Source organism: Catharus ustulatus, unplaced genomic scaffold (genome assembly GCF_009819885.2).
Source record: "Catharus ustulatus isolate bCatUst1 unplaced genomic scaffold, bCatUst1.pri.v2 scaffold_105_arrow_ctg1, whole genome shotgun sequence".
Taxonomy (NCBI): domain Eukaryota; kingdom Metazoa; phylum Chordata; class Aves; order Passeriformes; family Turdidae; genus Catharus; species Catharus ustulatus.
In genome coordinates this window covers 46,171-59,445 of record NW_024879452.1, presented here as the reverse complement: position 1 = coordinate 59,445, position 13,275 = coordinate 46,171, and the positions used below count along the sequence as shown (strand labels likewise).

Sequence of the window (13,275 nt, the reverse complement as noted above, 5' to 3'; positions counted from 1 at the left end):
AGGATTTTAATGAGATTTTTATGGGATTTTTGGGTTTTTTAATGGGATTTTAAAGGGATTTTTATGGGATTTTGTGGGATTTTTATGGGATTTTTGAGGGATTTTGATTTTTTTAAATTGGATTTTAATGCGATTTTAATACGATTTTAACGGGATTTTTATGGAATTTTTGTGGGATTTTTTTGAGATTTTTATGGGATTTTTATGGGATTTTTGTGGGATTTTTGATTTTTTAAATGGGATTTTTGTGTGATTTTAATAGGATTTTAATGGGACTTTTATGGGATTTTGTGGGATTTTTTTTTATTTTTTATGAGATTTTAATGGGGTTTTTAAGGGATTTTAATGAGATTGTAATAGGATTTTTATGGGATTTTTATGGTATTTTGTTGGGATTTTTTGAAGATTTTTATGGGATTTTTATGGGATTTTACTGGATTTTTATGGGATTTTCATAGGATGTTAATAGGATTTTAACGGGATTTTTATGGGATTTTGGTGGGATTTTTATGAGATTGTTATGAGATTGTTATGGAATTTTTATGGGATTTTTTTGGGGATTTTAATGGGATTTTTATTCAATTTTTACAGGATATCAATGGGATTTAAATGGGGTTTTTATGGCAATTTAGAGAGACTTTTTATAAGATTTTTTTCGGTTTTTTGTAGGCTTTTTGGTGATTTTTGTGGGATTTTAATGGGATTTTTATCAGATTTTTACGGGATTTTTACGGGATTTTATTGGGAATTTTATGGAATTTTAATGGAATTTTAATAGGATTTTAATGGAATTTTAACAGGATTTTAATGAGATTTTTTATGGATTTTGGCGGGATTTTTTTGAGATTTTTATGGGATTTTTATGGGGTTTTATTGGATTTTTATGGGGTTTTTATGGGATTTTTTATAGGATTTTTAATGGGATTTTATTGGGATTTTATTGGGATTTTTACAGGATTTTTATGGGATTTTTAACGGGAGTTTGGTGGGATTTTTTTGAGATTTTTATGAGATTGTTATGGGATTTTTATGGGATTTTTTTTGCGGTTTTTTCGTGGAATTTTTGGTGTTATTAATGGGATTTTTATGGGATTTTGTGGGATTTTTTGGGATTCTTTGTGGCATTTTAATGCGATTTTTGGGGATTTTTATTGGATTTTATGGATTTTTATTGGATTTTTACGGGATTTTTGTGGGATTTTTTGGGTTCTATATGAGATTTTAATGTCATTTTTTATGGCATTTTTATGGGATTTTTGTGAGATTTTAAAGGGATTTTAGTGGGATTTTAATGGGATTTTTATGGGATTTTTTTGAGGGATTTTTAATGTGATTTTGGGGGGATTTTTATGGTATTTTTACGAGATTTTTGTGGGGTTTTTACTGTGATTTTTATGGGATTTTTATGGGATTTTAGCGGAATTTTGATAGGATTTTAAAAGGATTTTTGTTGGAATTTTTAATGGGATTTTAATAGGATTTTAATGGGATTTTTATGGAATTTTTTTGGATTTTTTATGGGATTTTAATGGGGTTTTTATGGGATTTTAATTGGATTTTAATGGGACTTTCATGGGATTTTTATAGGATTTTAATGGAATTTTTATGCCGTTTTAATGGGATTTTTGTGGAATTTTGGGGGGATTTTTACTGTGATTTTTGGGGGATTTTAATGGGATTGTAATGGGATTTTTATGGGATTTTAATGAGATTTTAATGGGACTTGCGTGGGATTTTAATGGGATTTTTATGACAATTTAAAGGGATTTTTAAGGGATTTTTGTGGGATTTTAATGGGATTTTTATGGGATTTTTGTGGGATTTTAAAGAGATTTTTGTGGGATTTTTTATGAGATTTTAATGGGATTTTAATTGAATTTTTATTGGATTTTTATGCGATTTTAATGGGATTTCAATGGGATTTTGGTAGGATTTTTTTGAGATTTTTATATTATTTTATTGGATTTTTATGGGATTTTAATTGGATTTTGATGGGATATTTGGGTTTTTTAATGGGATTTTTATAGGATTTTTATGGGATTTTTGGTGCTTTTGAGAGATTTTTAATGGGATTTTATGGGATTGTAATGGAATTTTAATCAGATTTTAAGGGGATTTTTTGGGGTTTTTTTATGGGAATTTTGTGGAATTTTTGTGGGATTTTTTGGTTTTTTATGAGATTTTGATGGGATTTTGATGGGACTTTTGTGGGATTTTAATGGGATTTTTAACGGGACTTTTATGGGATTTGTATGGGAATTAAATGGGACTTTTATGGGATTTTTGATTTTTAAATGGGATTTTACTGCGATTTTGATGAGATTTTTATGGGATTTTTATGGGATTTTTGGTTTTTTAAATGGGATTTTTGTGGGATTTTAAGGGTTTTTAGTGGGACTTTTACAGGGTCCTTATGGGATTTTAATGAGAATTCAATCAGATTTTAATGGGAAATTTTATGGGGTTTTAATGGGATTTGTATGGGGTTTTTAATGGCATTTTTATAGGATTTTTATGGGATTTTAATGGGATTTTTTTAGGATTTTTATGGGATTTTTATGGGGATTTTTTTAACGCGATTTTAATGGGATTTTTATGGGATTTTTGATTCTTTTAATGGGATTTTAATGGGATCTTATTCGGATTCTTTTGTATTTTTATGGGATTTTAATGGGGATTTTTATGGGATTTTGGGTTTTTTATGGGATTTTTATGGGATTTATGGGTTTTTTTTGTGGGATTTTTTTGGATTTTGAGTTTTTTTTGAAATTTTGTTATTTTTTGTCTCACCAGGGATGGGAATTTGGGATTTTTATGGGATTTTTGTAGGATTTTCTGTGGGAATTTGTGTGGAATTTTTGTGGGATTTTAATGAGATTTTTACGGGATTTTTATGGGATTTTATTGGATTTTTATAGGATATTAATAGGATTTTAAAGGGACTTTTATGGGATTTTTTTGACGGTTTTTTGTGGCATTTTTATGCGATTTTTGTGGGATTTTTATGGGATTTTTTTGTGTTTTTATGGGATTTTTGTTGGATTTCAATGGGATTTTTGTGGGATTTTTATGGTATGTTTATGGGATTTTCATTTTTTTAATGGGATTTTAATGGGATTTATTGGGATTTTAATGGGATTTTTTGGTTTTTTATGGGATTTTAGTGGGAATTTTTTATGGTATTTTAATGGATTTTAATGGGATTTTTGGGTTTTTTAATGGAATTTTTTGTGTTTTTATGGGATTTTCATGGGATTTCAATGGGACTTTTTTGAGGGTTTTTAATAGGATTTTTATGGGGTTTTTGATTTATTTTAATGGTATTTTAACGGGATTATTTGTGTTTTTATGGGATTTCTATGGGATTTTTTATTTTGTTAAGGGATTTCAATGGGATTTTTTGTGGTTTTATGGGATTTTGGTTTTTTTTGAGGTTTTTGGGGTCACCTGTTGCTCTGGGCCAAGTCGAAGAGGGATGGGAATTTGGGATTATAATGGGATTTTTATGGGATTTTAATGGGATTTTGATTTTTTTAATGGGATTTTTATTGGATTTTAATGGGACCTTTATGGGATTTTAAGGAGATTTTTAGCTTTTTTAGTGGGATTTTAATGGGATTTTTTTGTTTTTTACAGGATTTTAATGGGATTTATGGGGTTTTTTGTGGGATTATTTTGGATTTTGGTTTTTTTAAAATTTTGTTATTTTTTGTCTGACCTGTTGCTCAGGTCAAAGAGCTCCAGGGATGGGAATTTGGGATTTTTATGGGATTGGATTTTATGGGATTTTTGTGGGATTTTTTAGGAGAATTTTACGGCCTTTTTATTGGATTATTATGGGATTTTTATGGCATTTTAATGAGATTTTTGTGGGATTTTTTTTGTTTTTATGGGATTTTAATGGGATTTTTTGCAGGATTTTTATGGGATTTTTTGGTGTACTTTTAGGATTTTGTTATTTTTGTTACTTTTAGTGTTTTTATTATTTTTGTCTGACCTGTTTGCTCTGGGCCAGGTCGAAGAGTTCAAAGAATGGGATTTTAATGGGATTTTTATGGGATTTTTTGTGTTTTTATGGAATTTTTGATTTTTTTATGGTATTTTAATGGGATTTTTGGGCTTTTTAGTGGGATTTTTTTGTGTCTTTATGGGATTTTTGTGGGATTTTAATGGGATTTTTATGAGATTTTTTTTGGTATATTTAAGGGATTTTGGATTTTTTAATGGGGATTTTTATGAGGTTTTAATGGGGTTTTTGGGTTTTATGGGATTTTGGGATTTTTAATGGCATTTTTATAGGATTTTTTATGGGATTTTAATGGGATTTTAATGGGATTTTTGATTTTTTTAATGGGATTTTACTGGGATTTTTATGGGATTTTAATGGGATTTTTGTGGGATTTTAATGGGATTTTTTATGGGATTTTAATGGGATTTTTGTGGGATTTTCTGGGTTTTTATGGGGTTTTAATGGTAATTTTTATGGCATTTTAATGGGATTGCAATGGGATTTTAATGGGATTTTTGTGGGATTTTTGGTTTCTTTAGAAGGATTTTAATGGGATTTTTGGGTTTTTATGGGATTTTTTGTTTTTGTAAGGGGATTTTTATGAGATTTTAATGGGATTTTAATGGGATTTTTGATTTTTTTTAATGGGATTTTTATGGTACTTTAATGGGATTTTTGTGGGATTTTTATGGTATGTTTATGGGATTTTTCATTTTTTAATGGGATTTTAATGGGATTTTTAATTGGGATTTTTGATATTTTTAATGGGATTTTTATGACATTTAAATGAGATTTTAATGGGATTTTTTTTTTTTAATGGGATTTTTATGGGATTTTAAGGGGGTTTTTAGCTTTTTTAATGGGATTTTAATGGGATTTTAATACGATTTTTACAGGATTTTAATGGGATTTATGGGGTTTTTTGTGGGATTTTTGTGGATTTTGGGTTTTTAATGAAATTTTGTTATTTTTTTGTCTGACCTGTTGCTCTGTGCCAGGTCGAACAGCTCCACCGAGGTCGGGTTCCTGGCGGCTTTCTGGAACAATCCGGTGTAGAACTCCAGGTCCCAGGGGTCAAAGGCCAGGCCTGGGGGAGGGAAAATTCAAAATCCCAAAAGAAATCCCAAAATTGGCACAAATTTAAAAAAAAAATTAAAAATACCCCAAAAAAATTAAAAAAAAATTCCTGAAATTGTCAAATAAATTCTACAAAAAATCAGAAAAAAATTGCCAAAATAACCCCAAAAAAATCAAAAAAATTCTACAAAAGTTACCAAAAAATTCCCCAAAATTACAAAAAAATATTCGACAAAAATCTGCAAAAAATTCCCAAAAAAACTCCAAAATATTTTGCCAAAAATTCAGTAAAAATTAAAAAAAAATTCCCCAAAATTAAAAAAAAATCCCCCTAAATCACCCAAAAACCTCAAAAAAGAACCAAAAAAATATTCCCACAAACTCCGAAACGACTCCCAGAAAATAAAAAAATCTCAAAAAATCTCTCCAAAAAATTTCCCCTAAAAATTCCCAAAAATTGCCAAAAAATAAAAAAATCCCCCCAAAAATGCCAAAAAAATCCCCAAAAAAAATCCCAAAAAATTCCAAAAAAATTCCCAAAAAATCCCGAAAAAATCCCCAAAAATTCCAAAAATATTCCAAAACATCCCCAAAAATCCCAAAAAAATTCAAAAAGGATCCCCAAAAATCAAAAAAAATCCCCAAAAAAATTCCAAAAATAAAAAAAAAATCCCAAAAATCCACAAAAAATCCCCTAAAATTGCCAAAAAGATACCCAAAAAATCCCCAAACAATCCCAAGAAAATCCCAAAAATCCCAAAAAATTTCAAAAAAAATTTTAAAAATCCCCAAAAAAATCGCTAAAAAATCCCAAAAAAAAAAAAAATCCAAAAAAAATCCCCCAAAAATCCCGAAAAAAAATCCCCAAAAAATCCCAAAAAAAGACAAAAAAATCCTAAAATGTCCCCAAAAAATAAAAAAATCCCCAAAAATCCCAAAATACCCCCAAAAAATCCAATAAATCCCCCAAAAATGCAAAAAAAATCCCCAAAAATTCCCCAAAAAAATCCCTAAAAATCCAAAAAAAATCCCAAAGAAATCTCAAAAAAATCCAAAAAAAATCCCAAAAAATCCCAAAATAAATAAAAAAAAAATCTAAAAAAAATCCCAAAAAATCCCTAAAAATCCCAAAAAATCCCAAAAAATCCCAAAAAAATCCCCCAAAAACGTATAAAAAATCCCTAAAAAAATCCCCAAAAAAATCCCAAAAAATCCCAAAAAATCCCCCAAAAAATTTTAAAAATCACAAAAAATTCCCAAAAAAATCCCAAAAGATCCCAAAAAAATCCCAAAAAATCCCAAAAAAATCTCCAGAAAATCCCCAAAAAATCCCAAAAAATTCCCAAAAAAATCCCCAAAATATCCATAAAAAATCCAAAAAAATTCAAAAAAATCCCAGAAATTGTCAAAAATCCAAAAAAATTCCAAAAAAATCCCCAAAAATTGTCAAAAAATCCCAAAAAATCCCAAAAAAGTCCCCAAAAAAATCTCAAAAATATCCCAAAAAATAAAAAAAAGCTCCAAAATATCCCAGAAAATCCCCAAAAAATCCGGAAAAAAATCTCAAAAATAATCCCAAAAATATCCCAAAAAATGCCAAAAAAATCCCAAAAAATCCTTTAAAAATCCCAAAAAAATCCAAAAAAATCCCCAAAAATTCTCAAAAAATCCCAAAAAATCCCAAAAATCCCAAAAACCCCAAGAAAAATCCCAAAAAATCCCAAAAAACTCCCAAAAAACCCACAAAAATCCCAAAAAAATTTTAAAAATCCCAAAACATCCCAAATATTCCCAAAAAATCCCCAAAAAATCCCAAAAAAAATAAGAAAAAATCCCAAAAAATCCAAAAAAAAACCCAAAAAATCCCAAAAAACCCCATAAAACCCCCAGTGTCCCCAGCTCACCCAGTTCCGCGTCCGCCTCCCTGAGGGCGCTCTGTCCCCTGCCCAGGACGTCGATGGTGGTGACAGGGACGGGGCTGGAGGGGACATCGAACGTCCCCAGGGGCTCCGGGTACAGCTGCTCCGTCATGGCGTCCCTGAGGGCGCGCGCCAGGCGGGAACGGCGCCCGGGGGACAGCGGGGACGTCACCTGGGGACAGGGGACATTGGGGACATTGGGGACATTGGGGACATTCGGCGACATTGGGGACATTGGGGGGACATTGGGGACATTCAGGGACAGCGGGGACGCCAGCTGGGGACAGGGGACATTGAGGGGGAGTGGGGGACATTGGGGACATTGGGGACGCCAACTGGGACACGGGGACATTGAGGGGACATTGAGGGGACATTGGGGACATTGGGGACATTGGGGGGGAGTGGGGACATTGGGGACAGCGGGGATGTCAGCTGGGGACAGGGGACATTGAGGGGACATTGAGGGGACACGGGGACATTGAGGGGACTTGAGGGGACATTGAGGGCACTGAGGGGAGTGGGGACACTGGGGACAGCGGGGACGCCACCTGGGGACACGGGGACACGGGGACATTGAGAGGGAGTGGGGGACATTGGGGACATTGGGGGAATTTTGGATTTTTTGGGATTTTTTTTGGAATTTTTTTGGCATTTTTTGAAATTTTTGGGGATTTTTTTGGGAATTTTTGGGGATTTTTTTAGGATTTTTTGGGGGAATCTTTGGGGATTTTTGGGATTTTTGGGGGAATTTTTTGGGGATTTTTGGGGATTTTTTGGGAATTTTTTGAGGGATTTTTTGGGATTTTTTGGGAAATTTTTTGGGAATTATTTTGGATTCTTTGGCTTTTTTAGAGATTATTTGGGATTTTTTGGGATTTCTCTGGGATTTTTTTGGGTGTTTTTGGGGAATTTATTGGGGATTTTCTGGTATTTTCTAGGGATTTTTTCGGCATTTTTGGAATTTGTTTGGGGATTTTTTTGGGGGTTTTTTTGGGATTTTTTGGAAATTTTTCAGATTTTTTGGGGATTTTTTGGGGATTTTTTGGGGATATTTTAGGGTTTTTGGGGATTTTTGGGGATTTTTTTGGGATTTTTTGGGGATATTTTAGGGTTTTTGGGATTTTTTGGGGAATTTTCAGGGATTTTGGGGGGGATTTTTTGGGGCACTTTTGGGATTTTTTGGGGATTTTTTTAGGGATTTTTTGGCAATTTTTGGGGTTTTTTTTGAGATTTCTGGGGCTTTTTTTGGGATTTTTTGGGATATTTTGGGATTTTTTGCGATTTTTTGCGATTTTTTTTGGATTTTTTGGGATTTTTTGGGGGTTTTTTATGGGATTTTTTTGGGGATTTTTGGATTTTTGGGACTTTTGGAGTTTTTTGGGATTTTTTTTTTTAATTTTTTGGGGATATTTTTGGGGGATTTTTTTTATTTTTTGGGGAATTTTTTATCTTTTTTTGGATTTTTCTGGGATTTTTTGGGGATTTTTTTGAGGGTTTTTTTGGGATTTTTTGGGAGTTTTTGGGGGATTTTTTGGGGTTTTTTTTGGGAATTTTTTTTGGAATTTTTTTAGGGTTTTTTAGAGATTTTTTGGGATTTTTTTGGGGAACTTTTGGGGGTTTTTTTTCCAATTTTCTGGGAATTTTGAGGGAGATACTGGGCAAAAAAAATTTGGCGACATTGGGGACCCATTGAGGACATTGGGGGGATGTCCCAGATGTCCCCAGATGTCCCCAAATGTCCCCAAATGTCCCAAAGTCCCCACCTGGATCAGCAGCCGCCGCGATCTCTTCACTCTGCACACCCCAAAAAATCCCAAAAAATCCCCAAAAAATCCCAAAAAAATCCCCAATGTCCCCACATGTCCCCAAATTCCCCAGATGTCCCAAGTGTCCCCAAGTGTCCCCAGGTCCCCACCTGGATCAGCAGCCGCCGCGATCTCTCCACTCTCTGCACCGGCGCAGCCCGGCCGCGTGGCACAGGGACACGGCGTTGGTGGAGAAGGGAGTGCCACATCCCACCCTGGGGGGTAATTAATAAAAAATTAATTAATTATTCTTAATTAATTAATCTTAATTAGCGCAAAATTACCAAAAAAATCCTGAGAGAAATCGACAAAAAATTACGAGAAATAAAAAAACCGCGAAATTTTGACGCGAACGGTGACAGAGAGACAGGAAATGGAGGAAGGACACAGAGCCTGGGGTCATTAATGGAAATTAATTAATTATTCTTAATTAATTAGAGTTAATTAACCCAGAATTTTTAAAAAACTCTAACAGAAAGAAAAAAAAAAATTAAGAAATCAAAAATGGCGAAAACTCGACGCAAACGGTGACAGAAGAACAGGATAGGGGGAGGGACACATCCCCAGCCTGGGGGGTAATTAATAAAAATTAATTAATTATTCTTAATTAATTAATCTTAATTAGCTCAAATTTCCCAAAAAAATCCTGACAGAAGTTAAAAAAATAAATTAAAAAATTTAAAAATCGCGAAATTTCAACACAAACGGTGACAGAGGGACAGGAAATGGGGGAAGGACAGAGCCCCAACCTGGTAATTAGTGGAAATTAATTAATTATTCTTAATTAATTAATCTTAATTAGCCCAAAAATCTTAAAAAAATTCTGACAGGAATCAAAAAAATAAATTAAAAAATTTTAAAAAAACAAAATTTTGACGCAAACGGTGACAGAGGAACAGGAAATGGGGAAGGACACAGCTCCAGCCTGGTCATTAATGGAAATTAATTAATTATTTTTAACTAATTAATCCTAATTAACCTAAAATTTTAATAAAATTCTGACAGAAATAAAAAAATAATTAATTAAAAAATTTTAAAACCGCGAAAATTTGACGCAAACGGTACAGAGGGACAGGAAATGGGAGAAGGACACATCCCCAGCCTGGGGGTATTAATAAAAAAATTAATTAATTACTCCTAATTAATTAGTTCTAATTAACAGAGAATTCCCAAAAAAATCCTGACTGAAATAAAAAAAAATTAATTAAAAAATAAAAAATCGCGAAATTTTGACGCAAACGGTGACAGAGGGACAGGAAATGGGGAAGGACACAGCCCCAGCCTGGTCATTAATGGAAATTAATTAATTATTCTTAATTAATTAATCTTAATTAGCTCAAAATTCCACAAAAAATCCCAACTAAAATTTTAAAAATTAATTAAAAAATAAACTAAAAAATAAAAATCGCGAAATTTCGACACAAACGGCGACAGAGGGACAGGAAATGAGGGAAGGACACAGCCCCAGCCTGGTTATTAATAAAAATTAATTAATTATTCTTAATTAATTAGTGATAATTAGCCCATAATTTAAATGAAATTCTGACAGAAATATTAAAAAAATTCCCCCAAATCCCCACAAAAAATCCCCAAAAAATCCCAAGAAATCCTCAAAAAATCCAAAAAAAATCCCCAAAAAATCCCTAAAAAATTCCCAAAAAGTCACCAAAAAATCCCTAAAAATCCCCTAAAAAAATCCCAAAAAAATCCCAAAAAAATCCCAAAAAATCCCAAAAATTCCCCAAATTCCCCAAAATCCCAAAATCCTTGAAATTTGCCCCAATTCCCACCTGGGCCCGAGCTCCAGCAGCTCGTGGTGCCCCTGGGGCTTCAGGAAGCTCCGGGGAGCCACAAAAAATCCCAAAAAATCACAAAAAAATTCCCAAAAAACCCAAAAATCCCAAAAAATCCAAAAAAATAAAAAAAAATTCCCAAAAAAATCTCCCAAAAAAATCCAAAAAATCCCCAAAAATCACCAACAAATCACAAAAAAATCCAAAAAAAATCCCAAAAAATCCCCAAAAAAATCCAAAAAAATCCCCAAAAAAATCACCAACAAATCACAAAAAAATCCAAAAAAAATCCCAAAAAAAATCCCAAAAAAATCCCAAAAAATCCCAAAAAATCATCAAAAAATCACCAAAAAATCCTAAAAAAAATCCCAAAAAAATCCCAAAAAATCCCAAAATTCCCCAAATCCCCAAAATCCCAAAATCCTTGAAATTTGCCCCAATTCCCACCTGGGCCCGATCTCCAGCAGCTCGTGGTGCCCCTGGGCTTCAGGAAGCTCCTGGAGAGCCCCAAAAAATCCAAAAAAAATCCCAAAAAATACAAAAAAAATCCCAAGAAATCCCAAAAAAACCCCAAAAATACAAAAAAAATTCCCAAGAAATCCCAAAAAAATCCAAAAAAATTCCCAAAAAAATCCCCAAAAATTCCTAAAAAACAAAAAAAAATCCCCTAAAAAATCAAAAAAAAGCCCAAAAAATCCCAAAAAATCACCAAAAAAAATCCCAAAAAATCCCAAAAAAATCCCAAAAAATACAAAAAAAACCCAAAAAAAATCCAAAAAAATACAAAAAAAATCCCAAAAAAATCCCAAAAATTCCCTAAATTTTCCAAACCCCCAAATTTCCCCAATCCCCACCTGGCCCGATCTCCAGCAGCTCGTGGTGCCCCTGGGGGTTCAGGAAGCTCCGTGAGAGCCACGAAAAATCCCAAAAAGATCCAATAAAATTCCCAAAAAAATCCCAAAAAAATCCCCAAGAAAAATCCCCAAAAATCCCTAAAATTCACCCCTAAAATTTCCAAAAAATTCCCAAAAAAAACCCCCAAAAATTCCCAAAAAATCACCAAAAAATCCCAAAAACTCCCAAAAAATCCCAAAAAATCCTAAAAAAAACCAAAAAAAATCCCCAAAAAAATTCAAAAAAATCCGAAAAAAATCCCAAAAAATCCCAAAAAAATCTCCTAAAAATCACCAACAAATCCCCAAAAAAATTCCCAAAAAATCAAAAACATCCCCCAAAAAACCAAAAAATCCCAAAAATCCTAAAAAAACCCAAAAAATCCCCAAAAAAATTCAAAAAAACCCCCAAAAAATCCCAAAAAATCCCAAAAAAATCTCCTAAAAATCACCAACAAATCCCAAAAAAATTCCCAAAAAATCCCAAAATTCCCCAAAAAATCCCAAAAAATCACCAACAAATCCCCCAAAAAAATTTCCAAAAAATCACAAAAAAATCCCCAAAAAATCCCAAAAAATCATCAAGAAAATCCCCAAAAAATCCCAAAATTTCCCAAAAAAATCCCAAAAAAATCAAAAAAAATCCCAAAAAAATCCCAAAAAATTCCCCAAATTTCCCAAACCCCCAAATTTCCCCAAACCCCACCTGGGCCCGATCTCCAGCAGCTCGTGGTGCCCCTGGGGCTTCAGGAAGCTCCTGGGGAGCCACAAAAAATCCCAAAAAAATCCCAAAAAATCCAAAAAAAATCCCAAGAAATCCCAAAAAAATCCCAAAAAATCCCAAAAAAATAAAAAAAAATTCCCAAAAAAATCTCCCAAAAAATTCCAAAAAAATCCCAAAAAATCACCAAGAAATCCCCAAAAAAATTCCCAAAAATCCCAAAAATATCTCAAAACATCCCGTAAAAAAAATCCAAAATCCCCACAAAAAATCCCCAAAAGATCCCAAAAAATCCCAAAAAATCCCAAAAAAATCACCAACAAATCCCCAAAAAAATTCCCAAAAAATCACAAAAAAATCACCAAAAAATCCAAAAAAAATCCCAAAAAAAATTCAAAAAATCCCAAAAAATTCCCTAAATTTCCCAAACTCCCAAATTTCCCCAAATTCCCACCTGGGCCCGATCTCCAGCAGCTCGTGGTGCCCCTGGGTCTTCAGGAAAGCTCCAGGGGAAGCCCCAAAAATCCCCCAAAAAAATCCCAAAAAAATCCAAAAAATCCCAAAAAAATCCCAAAAATCACCAAAAAATCACCAAAAAATCCCCCAAAAATTCCAAAAAAAACCAAAAAAAAATCCCCTAAAAAAATCCCAAAAAATCCCCCCAAAATCCCAAAAAATCACCAAAAAAATCCCAAAAAATCCCCAAAAAACCAAAAAAAATCCTAAAAAAATCCCAAAAAAAAATTCAAAAAAAACCAAAAAAAATCCCAAAAAATTCCCTAAATTTCCCAAACTCCCAAAATCCCGCAAACCCCACCTGGGCCCGATCTCCAGCAGCTCGTGGTGCCCCTGGGGGTTCAGGAAGCTCCGTGGGAGCCACAAAAATCCCAAAAAAACCCCAAAAATACAAAAAAAAATCCCAAGAAATCCCAAAAAATCCCAAAAAAATTCCCAAAAAATCCCCCAAAATTCCAAAAAAACCAAAAAAAACCCCTAAAAAAATCAAAAAAAGCCCAAAAAATCCCAAAAAATCACCAAAAAAATCCCAAAAAATCCCC

The 13,275-nt window shown here is 32.9% G+C and overlaps 1 protein-coding gene across 1 annotated transcript in view; it reads right to left on the bottom strand.

The window, feature by feature from the left end:
* LOC117011295 (phosphoribosylformylglycinamidine synthase-like) overlaps window positions 1-8,788 on the bottom strand; it is a gene marked incomplete at its 3' end in the record, with an annotated part of 63,329 nt that extends 54,541 nt beyond the window's left edge. Inside the window, exons 1-3 of the mRNA XM_033086664.1 lie at window positions 8,769-8,788; window positions 6,991-7,177; window positions 4,991-5,096 (exon numbers count right to left, since the gene is read on the bottom strand). Of these exons, the coding sequence (XP_032942555.1) occupies window positions 4,991-5,096; window positions 6,991-7,117 (233 nt within the window). The remainder of the gene's footprint in view (window positions 1-4,990; window positions 5,097-6,990; window positions 7,178-8,768) is intronic.
* Between the last annotated feature and the right edge of the window lie 4,487 nt (window positions 8,789-13,275).